General features: G+C 46.2%; 1 protein-coding gene across 2 annotated transcripts in view; it reads right to left on the reverse strand.

Annotated features, from left to right (window-relative positions):
- Positions 1 to 13,430, reverse strand: part of C2cd2 (C2 calcium dependent domain containing 2) — a 72,335-nt gene that overhangs the window by 15,417 nt on the left and 43,488 nt on the right. For both annotated transcript variants that reach the window (XM_045149242.1, XM_045149244.1), the window contains exons 7-12: positions 13,091 to 13,199; positions 9,769 to 9,833; positions 6,990 to 7,114; positions 4,760 to 4,934; positions 4,284 to 4,397; positions 3,011 to 3,138 (exon numbers count right to left, since the gene is read on the reverse strand). In XM_045149242.1, the coding sequence (XP_045005177.1) occupies positions 3,011 to 3,138; positions 4,284 to 4,397; positions 4,760 to 4,934; positions 6,990 to 7,114; positions 9,769 to 9,833; positions 13,091 to 13,199 (716 nt within the window). The remainder of the gene's footprint in view (positions 1 to 3,010; positions 3,139 to 4,283; positions 4,398 to 4,759; positions 4,935 to 6,989; positions 7,115 to 9,768; positions 9,834 to 13,090; positions 13,200 to 13,430) is intronic.

Here is a 13,430-nt window from a genome sequence, read left to right on the forward strand (position 1 = left end):
AATGGATGCGCCAGGGCCCCCAGCTGCTATAAACAAACTCCAGATGCATGTGCCACCTTGTGCATCTGGCTTTACGTGGGACCTGGGGAATCGAACCTGGGTTCTTTGGCTTTGAGGGCAAGTGCCTTAGCCACTAAGACATCCCTCCAACTCTAGTCTGTCTTCTTTTTTTTTAATTTGAGAGCGACAGACACAGAGAGAAAGACAGATAGAGGGAGAGAGAGAGAGAGAATGGGCGCGCCAGGGCTTCCAGCCACCGCAAACGAACTCCAGACACGTGTGCCCCCTTGTGGATCTGGCTAACATGGGTCCTGGGGAACCGAGCCTCGAACTGGGGTCCTTAGGCTTCACAGGCAAGCGCTTAACCGCTAAGCCATCTCTCCAGCCCCAACTCTAGTCTGTCTTTTAATCTTTGTCCTTACAGCATGTTTATGCTGCGTACAAGTAGAAGTAGAAGGCAGGTTCCTTGTGTCCTTCTGAGAATATTTGTATGTCAAAATATATAGGCACCAAACTATCAGGTAGGAAGGAGAGCTGGGCACAGGTTCCTTGGGGAAAAAAATGACTGAAAGGGGGTGTGGGGCCTATTGGGCACTGGCACAGTGCTCTTGATCTGAGTGGCAGTTATAGAGGTGAGGTTACTGACTGATAACTGACAGTTGTGCATCCCTGGCGTGAGCACCAACTTGCAGAAGTACTGTGACCACTGATGAGAAGTTTGAGCCTCAGTAAAATTAATGGTTAGACTGGACTGCAGATGCTCAATATCCAGATTTGTAGGCATATGATGATGCTAAGATAAAGCCAGAAAGTATAAAAGACATGATTATGGATTGACCCTTATCTTGTTTAATCATTTATCCAGGACTTTAAAAAATATTTATTACTTACTTGTTTATTTAAAGAGAGAAAGAAAGTAAGAAAGAGAGAGGAGGGATGGACATACCAGGGTCTCCTGCCACCGCAAATGAACTCCACACACATGCGCTACTTTGTGTATCTGACCTTAACGTGGGTACTGGGAATCAAACCCTGGCCATCAGGCTTTACAAACAAGTACCTTGAACCACTGACCCTCCTGCTCTGCCCTTACCCAGCATATTATATATATTATGAGAGGAAAGAGAGAAAAAAAAATGGGTGCACCAAGCTTCTTGCCACTGTAAAAGAACTCCAGACATAATGCCACTTTCTGCATCTGACTCTACATGGGTACTAGGGATTAGGACCCTGACCAGCTCTGAAAGAAAGTGCCTTTAACCACTGAGCCATCTCCCCAGCTTCTTATTCGGGACTTAAAAAAAATAATTAGTATACCAAGAATTGGGTTTCATTATGGTGGGGTTTTTTAAAAGATTTTATTTTTATTTGTTTATTTAAGAGAGAGAGAGAGAGAGAATGAGCGCACCAGAGCCTCCAGTCACTGCAAAAGAACTCCAGATGCATGTGCCACCATGTGCATCTGGCTTACCTGGGTCCTGGGAATCAAACCGAGGTCCTTTGGCTTTGCAGACAAGCACTTTAACTGCTAAGCCATCTCTCCAGCCCTCGTTACAGTGTTTCAAACAATCTTTCCTCTTCTCCTCTTCCTGCCTTCCTCCTCCATGGTGCTCTCCCCACAACTTGGCCTCATTCCTGCTTTATTACTATATGCCTTAGGTCCCGTCAACTCTTACTCCCCTGTTGTGAACTGCCTCCACTCAGAGCCCAAACTAGTGGGGCCTGGCGTCTCAGAGATCGCCCCCTGCTGGCTGCCACTGTTGCTGCACTCAGCCACCCAAGAGAACATGGCTCCTCAGTGTTCACCACCATCGGTGAGTCAGTGTCTGGAGGCCAGGCTACCCGTGCACCGGGTACAGCATCATTAGTGATTCACCTCTGGCACCTGCCAGCAGCCAAGGGACCGATTTCTGGCATGCACCTGCCTTACCCGCTCAGTGACCATGCAGGATCCAACCTCCTTCCCAGGTATGTCCAAAACTTCCTCCTCACGGTCTCTCACTGAAAACTAGAATCTCCCAACCATCCCTCCGCGGGAATGCCAGGGAAGAGCCAGGGTCCTTTTTTATGGCCTCGGAAGCTCAGGAACATGGCTGCCATGACATGAGAGGTGGTTAACACCCACCTTTTGCTCCCCTCAGATATCATAGCATGAGAGAAGGGAAGAGGAGAATAAAGAACATTTTATTTAGCAACGTCCATTTCCTTCAGATAAGAATAAACATTCACTATGAGAATTGAAATAGGTCAGGAGAGATGGCTCAGTGGCTAAGGCGCTTGCTTGCAAAGCCTGACTGCCTTGGTTCAATTCCCTATGACCCGTATAAAGCCAGATACATCAAGTGGGGCATGCATCTGGAGTTCATGTGCAGTGGATAGAGGCCCTGATGTGTCCATTCTCTCCCTCCCTCCCTTTCATTCTTCCCTCTGAGTGTGTGTGTGTGTCCCTCTTTGCTTGCAAATAATAAATTTTTTAAAATATTAATTTTGAGAGATGGCTTAGTGGTTGAGCGCTTGCCTGTGAAGCCTAAGGACCCTGGTTTGAAGCTTGATTCCCCAGGACCCATGTTAGCCAGATGCACAAGAGGGCACACGTGTCTAGAGCTTGTTTGCAGTGGCTGGAGGCCCTGGCATGCCCATTCTCTCTCTTTCTCTCTCTCTCTCTCTCCCTCTTTCTCTGTTTTTCTGTTGCTCTCAAATAAATAAATAGATAAAAATAAACGAAAAGCTTTTATTTTTTTAAAAAGAACAGAAATAATCTGGAAGTGAGTAATGTGGAAAAAATGAGAGTTCCTTGAAATCAGATGGCATCTATTCCAAGGGGGGCATCTGACATCGTGACTCTGTTCCTCCCCGAACAATCTTTCTTGAAATAATCCACCACACTCCTAGCATCACTGAGCAGAAAGTACCTATCAACAGAACACCTGTGTGCCGGCAAAGCCAGGGACAACGGCCCCGAGAGGAGGACAGTCACTGGGCATGGGAAGAGCAGGCCGCCCTCGCCTACCTTGGAAATCCCTGAAATGATGATCGTGCTCTTCTTGCGCGGAGACTTGAGCTTCAGCTTGGAAGACTCGCTGAGCTGCCGAATGGCGACCTCAGCCACTGGATCAGAACCATTCAACACCAACAGTTCTGCCAAATGAGAGGCCATTAGCAGAAATGAGGGAATGGCCAGGGGAGGGAGGGAGGAAGGGAGGAAGTTGGCGAGCATTATGGAAAAAGGGAGGGAAGGTATTCTCTGAAATAAGTTCTTCACCCTTCTGCAGAGTGGAAGCAGCCAGGAGCCAGGGCCATATATAATGAATAAGTAGGGATGGGTTCCAATAAAACTTTATTGACAAAAATAAAACAATTTCAATCTCTCTCTCTCTCTCACTACTCCCTGGTTCGTCACATTAACAGTCTCTGCCATATACTCCTATCACCATGATGCACTGAAATTGTCTGAAACAGTAAGCCAAAGTATTTCCTTTCCTCCCTTAAGTTGTTTCTGACAGCTGTTTTGGTTGCAGGTGTGTGAAATGAACTGGTATAAGTGCTCAAAGGCCTGGGAAGACTGTTCTTAACATAGGATGACGCTGTCCCCAGTGCTTATCTGCTGACTTTCATGTCATCCACGTGTTGAATGACAGGAAAAAGAATGTTGAGAGAGTTGCAAAGTGAGCCTCTGCCAGGTTCCCCCTCCCCCGCTTTTTATTTATTTATTTTTTTGTTGCTGTTTTGGTTTTTCAAGGTAGGGTCTCGCTGTAGCCCAGGCTGACTTGGAATTCACTCAGTAGTCTCAGGGTGGCCTTGAACTCACGGCAATCCTCCTACCTCTGCCTCCCAAGTGCTGAGAATAAAGGCGTGCGTCACCACGCCTGGCTTTATTTTTTATTATTTTATTTTTATTTGCAAGGACAGAAAGAAAGAAAATGGCTGCACCAGGGCTTCTAGCTGGTGCAAATGAATTCCAGATGTATGTGCCACTTTGTGCATCTGTCTTTACATGGGTACTAGAGGATTGAACCTGGGTTATTAGGCTTTGCAGGCCAGTGCATTCACCACTGAGCCACCTCCCCAGGCCTCCCTGTTTGTTTTGTGAAAGTTATCCCAGCAGCCATTGCTCCTGGCCTTCCCTCAACCCAACATTCCTGCTCTCCATGCACATTGTCCATTTACAGATAAAATGAGAGCCTCTCTCCAGACTCAGAAAAGGAAGTCTTTACTCCTCGGAGGACACAAAGCTTCCTAGGAAAGCTCAGACCCACCGAGAGGGAGGACCGGCTGTATCTCACCTGTATCTGACGAGGAGAATGTCTTGCTGACAGGCGCGCTGTGGCATGTGATGGCCTGGACAGAGATGTCCTTCTCAATGACCTTCACCTTGATGGGTGTCTTCACAGGAGACTCTGCCAGAGCAAGACCCCATTCATTACCAAGGGCATGGAAATGCTCAACAGAAGTATCCAGAAAGTGAAGGGACATCTTTGTTGCACCTTGAGGCCCCAAAGTTGGCTCTAGCCAGAGCCAATCCTCAAATCCTCTCTAATCCTTTTCATGGTGGAAAGAGAAGTAGGGCTGAAAGTCCAGGCTTGGATAAAATTTCAAAGCCACTCTAACGAAGCCAGGGTTCCTCTGTGAATTCTGCATCCCTAACTTGGGCCAAGTGATCTATCCTGGGAAGACACGCACTGTATTGGCAGGGGGGGCACTACCCAGGCCAGCGGGCAGTGCAGATCTCCCACCGCGAGACCACATTCCAGAGGCTCACCTGAGCTCAGCGGGGACGCCCGTCCCACATCAAAGCGAGGCGTGGTCTTCACGGCAGTGACAGTAGTGACCACAGTCCCACACGGCATCACTGTGCGGTCCTTTTCTATCTTGGCAGCAGGAACAGGGAGAGGGGCTGACCAGGACTTCACCTCACTGGGTTCTATGTAATAAAACTATGGAAAAATTACAGTTAGGGGTTGGAGAGATGCTTTAGCAGTTAAGGCATTTGCCTGCAAAGCCAAAGGACCCCTGTTCAATTCCCCAGGACCCACGTAAGCCAGATGCACAAGGTGGCGCCTGTGTCTGGAGTTTCTTTGCAGTGGCTGGAGGCCCTGGTGCATCTATTTTCTCTCTCTCTCTCTCTCAAATAAATAAGCACATAAAATATATTTAAAATTACAGTTCAGCTGGGCATGGTGGCGCACGCCTTTAATCCCAGCACTCGGGACGTAGAGGTAGGATTGCGTGAGTTCAAGGCCACCCTGAGACTCCATAGTGAATTCCAGGTCAGCCTGGGCTAAAGCGAGACCCTCCCTCAAAAAGAAAAAAAAAAAATACAGTTATTCCTTGGTAACTAGATTGCTTCAGAGCCTCCATGGGCAGTTGGTTCCCAGTTCCCCTGGGATATCAAAACCTAAAGCTTTGAGTCCCTCAACACAGCTTGGCATGTGCCTACAACTTACCCTCATGCTCCCATATACCCAACTGTCCCTAGATGACTTCTTTGTGAACATGTGCTTGTGTGTGTTTGACTGTACATGTGTGGGCACGCAAGTATATGTTTGAGTGCCATTCCTCATGAATACCATCTGCCTCTTTCTGAAACAGGATCTCTTTTTCTTTGGCCTGGAAGTCACCTATTAATCTGGAAGGGCCCGCTGGTGAGCCTCACGGATCTGCCTGTCTCCATCTCCCCGGCACTAGGGGTGCAAGCATGCACTACCACGTCTGGATTTGACATGGCTCCTGGGGATCAGACTCACGTCCTCAGGTTTTGAAGCAAGGACTTTTACTGAGTGAACCTTCTCCTCAGACCATGGTTTTTTGTTTTGTTTTTTTTTTAATTATTTATTTATTTGAGAGCGACAGACACAGAGAGAAAGATAGAGGGAGAGAGAAAGAATGGGCGCGCCAGGGCTTCCAGCCTCTGCAAACGAACTCCAGACGCATGCGCCCCCTTGTGCATCTGGCTAACGTGGGACCTGGGGAACCGAGCCTCGAACCGGGGTCCTTAGGCTTCACAGGCAAGCGCTTAACCGCTAAGCCATCTCTCCAGCCCAACCATGGTTTTTAATACCCAGTGAATCATTATTTTTTTGTATTTAAAAAAATATTTTTATTTATTTATGAGAGAGAGAGAGAGAGAGAGAGAGAGAGAGGGAGAGGGAGCACCCCTGGCTTCTAACCACTGCAAAGGAACTCCAGACATATGCACCACCATGTACATCTGGCTTACATGGGTTCTAGGGAATTGCACATGGGTCCTTAGGCTTCACAGACAAGTGCCTTAGCTATCTCTTCTATTGTTGGTTTTATTTCCCAGTGAATTATTAATGCTATGGAAACAGTTATTAATCTGTATTATTTAAGGAATTATGATAGGAAAACAAAGCCTGTGCATATTCGGTATAGCCACATATGCAGATACAGCTAGAGACCTACTGGCCATAGAAAACTGGCTTTCTTTGAGATCACCACATGTTTTGTCAGCGTGCGTTGCTTAGTCAGACCCCTGACTGCCAGATCCAAACACAGCACGTCATAAATTCAGCTCATCACAATGGTATAAAAGCTGAGGAAGCAAAAGGAACTTGGAGGGAAGGCCTCTGGGCTGGGCCATGAGATGACACTGGAAGAAGTCATCTCACACAACTAACAGCTCAACCCTACCCCAGCAGGATGTGCCCACTGGAACCTGGAGACCTATGCTGAGAACAGGGCTTCCTGGGTGAATCTTTTTTTTTTTTTTTTGGTTTTCCAAGGTAGTGTCTCACTCTAGCTCAGGCGGACCTGGAATTCACTATGGAGTCTCAGGGTGGCCTCGAACTCTTGGCGATCCTCCTACCTCTGCCTCCCAAGTGCTGGGATTAAAGGCGTGCGCCACCACGCCCGGCTCTGGGTGAATCTTGAGTGCCACACAGAGGCAAGAGTGATCCTTGGTGGGTAATAGACATGCCCTGCAAGCAAGAGGTTCAGGCCAGAATGCGGCGAGGAGAGTACCGTCATACCTCTGCAGTGACGGAGCCCAGCACGGTGTTACGAGCTGCCGGCCCACTGGTCAGAGCGAAGCTCTGTGGTCCCGAAGGCTGCTTCCTGAATAAGTCCAGGGGAACGGAGGTTGTAGCCAACAGACCTAGAGAGGAAGACAAGAAGGGGTACTGGTGACATTCCTAGTATCACACCTCCCCGGACATCCCGTTAGCTGACATTGCAAAGGCTCCATGTCACCAAAGACTAAAGACAGACTGGCCATTCCAAAGGAAAGGAGGCTCGGCCACTGGCCACTCTGAGGCAGTGCCCGACCCACGATGGGCAGAAAGGAGTTGCTGTGGCCATTCTCGAACCTACTGACAAGAACCGCAATAAGGTGCTAGGGAGGTCGCTTGGTGGGTAAAGCACTTGCTGGCAAAGCCTGCCAGCCCAAGTTCGATTCCCCAGTACCCACATGAAGCAGAGTGCCATATGCATCTGTGATCTGAGAGCTCCTGTGCCAACAGGGGGCAGAGAGAGAAAAACCCGAAGCTTGCAGGCCAGACTTGTGACGAGACCCTTCCTCACAGTAAGCGGAGCATAGAGCCTTCCAGACTGCCTTCTGACCTCCACTTGGATGCCGTGGCACATGCATGCACACACATGCACATGTGAAAATAAAATGTTTTTAAAACCGGCATATAGGACTGAAGAGATGGCTTAGTGGTTAAGGTGTTTGCCTCCAAAGTCTCATGACCCAGGTTCGATTCCCCAGTACCCACATAAGCCAGATGCACAAGTTAGCATATGCGTCTGGAGTTTGTTTGCAGTGGCTGGAGGCTCTGGCCTGCCTGTTCTCTTTCTATCTGCCTCTCTTTCCAATAAACAAATGTTTTAAAAAATATTTTTAAAAAATATTGTATTTTTATTTATTTATTTGAGAGAGAGGAGAGAGAGAATAGGTACGTCAGGGCCTCCAACCACAGCAAACGAACTCCAGACACATGCTCCACCTTCTGCATCTGGCTAACGTACATCCTGGGAATCAAACCTGGGTCCTTCGGCTTTTCAGGCATACCTCTTAACCATTAAGCCATTTCTCCAGCCCATCTATATTTTTTAAAACATTGGAATACAGACAATAGAGGAGAGTATTGTATCAGTACAAATGAGGAAGCTGCCCACTGCTCTGTGGACAGAAAAGAATATGTCTTTATTCTCAGCAAAGAATGAAGGGGTCAAAGGTATGATAATCTATCCTCAAACCGTGTGATGGTGTTGTGTGTGTACAGTAAGAGTGAGTAAAGGAAGGAGAAGAAGGGAGGTGGAGGGGAGAAGGAGGAGGGACAAAGAAGAGAGGTAGAGTGTGAGAAAAGAATAGGAGGGAGGGAGGGAGAAAGGGAGAAGACAAAAGACTGTTTACCCAACTTTAGGGGATAACCAAGTGACCTAACTGCCTAGCTGGATCACCCAGGCAAAGGATCCCTTCCCTTCCATCCCAATTCTAGTCTGTTTATGGGGATTTTGAAAGAGCTAATATGGCTCAGTGTAGCCCAGTGGCAGAGCACTTCTCCAGCATGCTTGAGGCCCTAGGTTTGATTGCCCAGACCTGCAAAACAACAACGGAAGAATCTAATAACATTGAAACTACTGATGTGTTCATGGACACACAGTTACATTCCATGTGCACGTGAGTGACTTCACCTGAAATTATGCTTTCTTGCCCAATTCAAATTAAGCCAGAGTGGGTGTTCTGATGTCAGCTGAAATTCATAGACAAAACAATGGAACAGTGGCTGCCAGGACTGGGGAGGCCAGACAGAGGTTCATTTTCACTGGGGACAGAGTTCCAGTTTAGAAGAGTAGAAAGAAAGTTCTGGAGACAGAGGGTGGTGATGGCTGCGTAGCAGGGGTCATGTGTGGTCACTGAACTCTGCTGGACAATGGCTATGACGGTACATTTTATGTTGCTGTTATTATTGTTGTTGTTTAGTTGTTCAAGGTAGGTCTTCGATCTAGCCCAGGCTGACCTGGAATTCACTAGGTAGTCTCAGGGTGGCCTTGAACTCACGGGGATCTTCCTACCTTTGCCTCCCAAGTGCTGGGATTAAAGGCATGTAATACCACACCCACCTTTTATTCCCCTACAAACTCTGGCAATTCTTTTATTTATTTATTTATTTATTTATTTATTTATTTATTTATTTATTTGAGAGAGAGAGTGAGAGAGAATGGGCACGCCAGGGCCTCCAGACGAACACCAGACACATGTGCCACCTTGTATATCTGGCTTACGTGGGTCCTAAAGAATTGAACCTGGGTCCTTTGGCTTTGCAGGCAAGTGCTTAACTGCTAAGTAAGTCATCTGTCCAGCCCCCTAACCCAAGAATTTTCAAATGAAAGGCTCTGGATATTTTATTTTATTTATTTATTTATTTATTTTTAATTTTTTTTTGGTTTTTTGAGGTAGGGTCTCACTCTGGTCCAGGCTGACCTGGAATTAACTCTGTCATCTCAGGGTGACCTTGAACTCATGGCAATCCTCCTACCTCTGCCTCCCGAGTGCTGGGATTAAAGGCGTGCGCCACCACGCCCGGCTCGGCTCTGGATATTTTAAATAAATAAATAAATAAATAAACCTTTCTAAAACTGTATGCTCTTATTAATTCTGACGCTGACTTTTACTTGGGAAAACCTACAGTGGTTCTTGGAGGGCTTCCTCTGCAGGGTCTCCCTTCACCCGGGTCCCAGCCCACCTCCTGAGGCTGCAGTTAGTGGGGCTGGTGACCGCCCTGGCCAGCAGCCCTCCCCACCTACCTTCTGAGGAGCACCCGTCCTCTGAGACCTGCAGGCACAACTCCCTGGACTTGGCATTCAACTCACTGTGGGAAGAGAAGAACCATGAATTCCACAAAACACAACATTGCAGTATATATGAAATTCTAATCCTAATACTCAGGAGGCTGAGATAAGAGAATCACTGTGAATTTGAGACTACCCTGATACTACATAATGAATCCCAGGTCAGCATGGGCGAGAGCGAGACCCTACCTAGAAAAAAAAAATATCATGTCCAAGCCAGGTGTGGTGTCACACACTTTTAATCCCAGCATTTGGGATTGGGATTAAAACATTGGAATACAGACAATAGAGGAGAGTATTGTATTGGTACAAATGAGGAAGCTGCCCACTGCTCTATGGACAGAAAAGAGGATGCCTTTATTCTCAGAAAAGAAGGAGTTGGGAGGCTGAGAAAGGAGAATTACCATGAGTTTGAGACCACCTGGGGCTACAAAGTGAGTTCCAGGTCAGGCTAGAGTGAGACCTTGCCTCAAAAAACAAAAGGAATAGCGGTTAAGGCGCTTGTCTGTGAAGCCTAAGGACCCAGGTTCGAATTCTCCAGGTCCCACGTAAGCCAGATGCACAATGGTGGCACATGCATCTGGAGTTCATTTGCAGTGGCTCGAGGCCCTGGCATGCCCCTTCTCTCTCTCTCTCTCTCTCTCTCCCTCTCTCTGTCTCTAATAAATAAAATAAAATAAAATCTAAAAAAAAAGAAAATAGTATGTCTAACACTATATTTCTATCCCATATCCATTATCATTTCTACTAGTTTTAGTTGATTTCCTTGAGATATTAAAGACAGCATTTCATGTTAATCACAGGAGCAACATTACCCCCCGCCCAGAGTGCTAAGGACAAGTGCCAGGCTCCACAAGCCCTCTGCCAGGGAATGAACCCCCTGGCGCCCGCAACCTCGTTTCTTTGTTCAGCCAGATCCTTAAAAGCCAACGGTTAAAAATAGATGAGCATTGTCAAATTTTCATAGGTGGAAGCAAGAGGAGATAAAACATCCTCGCATAAAAATCTCTCCTCACGGTGTGATCATTTCCTTAGGATAAATTTAATCATCATTTAATAGGCAATTAAATTCAGAGATTTTTTTTAAAAATAAACTTTTTGTGGGACGCACTTAGGAGATGGCTCAGGTGCTAAAGGCACTTGCTTGCAAAGCCTGATGACCTGGGTGAAATTTTCTCACTACCCATGTAAAGCCAGATGTGCAAATTGGTGCAGTCATCTGGAGTTCATTTATTTGAGGCTCTGGCCTAGCCATGCTCACTCTTGGTGTGTCTGCCTCTCTGAAGTAGATAAATTAAAAATATAGGGCTGGAGAGATGGCTTAGCGGTTAAGCGCTTGCCTGTGAAGCCGAAGGACCCCGGTTCGAGGCTCGGTTCCCCAGGTCCCACGTTAGCCAGATGCACAAGGGGGCGCACGCGTCTGGAGTTCGTTTGCAGAGGCTGGAAGCCCTGGCGCGCCCATTCTCTCTCTCTCCCTCTATCTGTCTTCTCTCTATGTCTGTCGCTCTCAAATAAATAAATTTAAATAAATAAATACATACATACATACATACATACATACATACATACATATATATATATATATATATATATATACACCTTTTGGGACTAAGGATGTGGCCCGGTTGGTAGAGCACCTGCCTAGCATGCATGAGGTTCCAGGTCCGGTTCTCAGCACCACACTAATATTACCAGTTTCTGTCCTGTATCTATTATTATCCCCAATAGTTTTAGTTGACTTCTTTGAGTAATCCCTCTAGGCAATATTAACATCTCAAAAAAAGAAAAAGACATTAGTTTTAACTCATCCTTTCCAGTTCTTTGCATGCCATTTTTTATCTAATTGCACTAACCATCTCTAGAGCAAAACAATGGCTGTCCTTCTTTTGATGTCAGTAGGGCTGTTCCTGGTAGTTATCATTGACAGTGAATCTTTAAAATCTTATTATTAGGACTAAAGAGATGGCTTAGTGGTGAAGGCACTTGCCTACAAAGCCAAAGGTCCCCGGTTCAATTCCCCAGGACCCACGTAAAGCCAGATGTACAAGGTGGCACACATGTGTCTGGGATTTGTTTGCAGTGGCTGGAGGCCCTGGTGTGTCCATTCTCTCTATTTGCCTATTTCTCTCTCTCTTTCAAATAAATAAATACAATTGTATTATTACTTATTATAGAAGTGTCCATGAACTTGTCCTAGTTAAACATTTGAAAATTAGAAACTGGTATTAAATGCTACCAACTATCATTTGGGATATATGATCATTTATTTTCTCCTTTGATCTGATGATACAATGAAATTTATTGATAGATTCTCATATTAAACTGTCTTTACATTTTTGGTACAAACTCAACCGATTTATTTTTCATGTATTGCTAGACCATATCTAGTATGTTACATCATTATTATTTTTATTATTGCCCTCTTTTATGCAACACTGAACAGCCAGATTGTTACAACAGGAAAAGAGGAGAAAGTTGACCCCAAGAGCTGCCCTTAAAAGAAATCCAGCCGAGCATGGTGGTGCACATCTTTAACCCTAGTACTCAGGGGGCCAAGGTAGGAGGATCACCATGAGTTCAAGGCCATCCTGAGACTACATAGTAAATTCTAGGTCAACCTGGGCTAGAGTGAGACCCTACCTTGCAGAAAACAAACAAAAAAAAAAAGAAAAAGGAAAAAACAAATCTAAGTTTTGCCAGTTGGGCTTGGTGGCACACGTCCTTAATGCCAGCACTTGGGAGGCAGAGGTAGGAGGATCACTGTGAGTTTGAGGCCAGCCTGTGACTACATACTGAATTGCAGGTCAGCCTGGGTTAGAGCGAGACCCTACCTCAAAAAAAAAAAAAAAAAAAGAAAGAAAGAAAAGAAAAAAGAAAGAAATCGAAGGGTTTGTTTTGTTTATAAAATATTTAAATATTTTATTATTATTTGTTTATTTATTTGAGAGAGAGGAAGATGCAGAGAGGGGAGAGAGAATGAGTGTGCCATACCAGGGCATCCAGCCATTGCAAATGAACTCCAGACATACGTGCCACCTTGTGCATCTGGCTTATGTGGGTCCTGGGGAATCGAACCTGGGTCCTTTGGCTCTGTAGGCAAGTGCCTTAACCGCTAAGCCATCTCTCCAGCCCAAATCCAGGTTTTATGCACAGCACCCTTTAAGATGCTTGGCTTAACTCCATGTTTTTAGTTTTTAGTGCTACATGGTGGTTTCAGGATGGACTTGAGCATACTTAGCTGTTGCTACCAGGACGTGACAATGAAGGCTATACTCACAAGGTGAATTCCTCCTCCCAGGAGAAGTCAGTAGTGTTTCTCACTAAGGTGCTGGTGAACCTCTGGGCCGGATCATTCAGCTGGGCGATGCAAACAGCGTTAACGCTGCCTACGATCAAACACAGCAACATCATGTTGGCTTCTAGAAAGAATTCACAGGCTGGAGAGATGACTCAAGAGTTAAAGGCACTTGCTTACAAAGCCTAACAGCTAAGGTTTGTTTCTCCAGCACCCAGGTAAAGCCAGATGCACAAGGTGGCACATGCACCTGGAGTTCGTTTGCAGTGGCAAGAGGACCTCTGGTGCACCCATTTTCTCTCTCTTTCTGCTTGCAAATAAG

Source organism: Jaculus jaculus, chromosome 5 (genome assembly GCF_020740685.1).
Source record: "Jaculus jaculus isolate mJacJac1 chromosome 5, mJacJac1.mat.Y.cur, whole genome shotgun sequence".
Taxonomy (NCBI): domain Eukaryota; kingdom Metazoa; phylum Chordata; class Mammalia; order Rodentia; family Dipodidae; genus Jaculus; species Jaculus jaculus.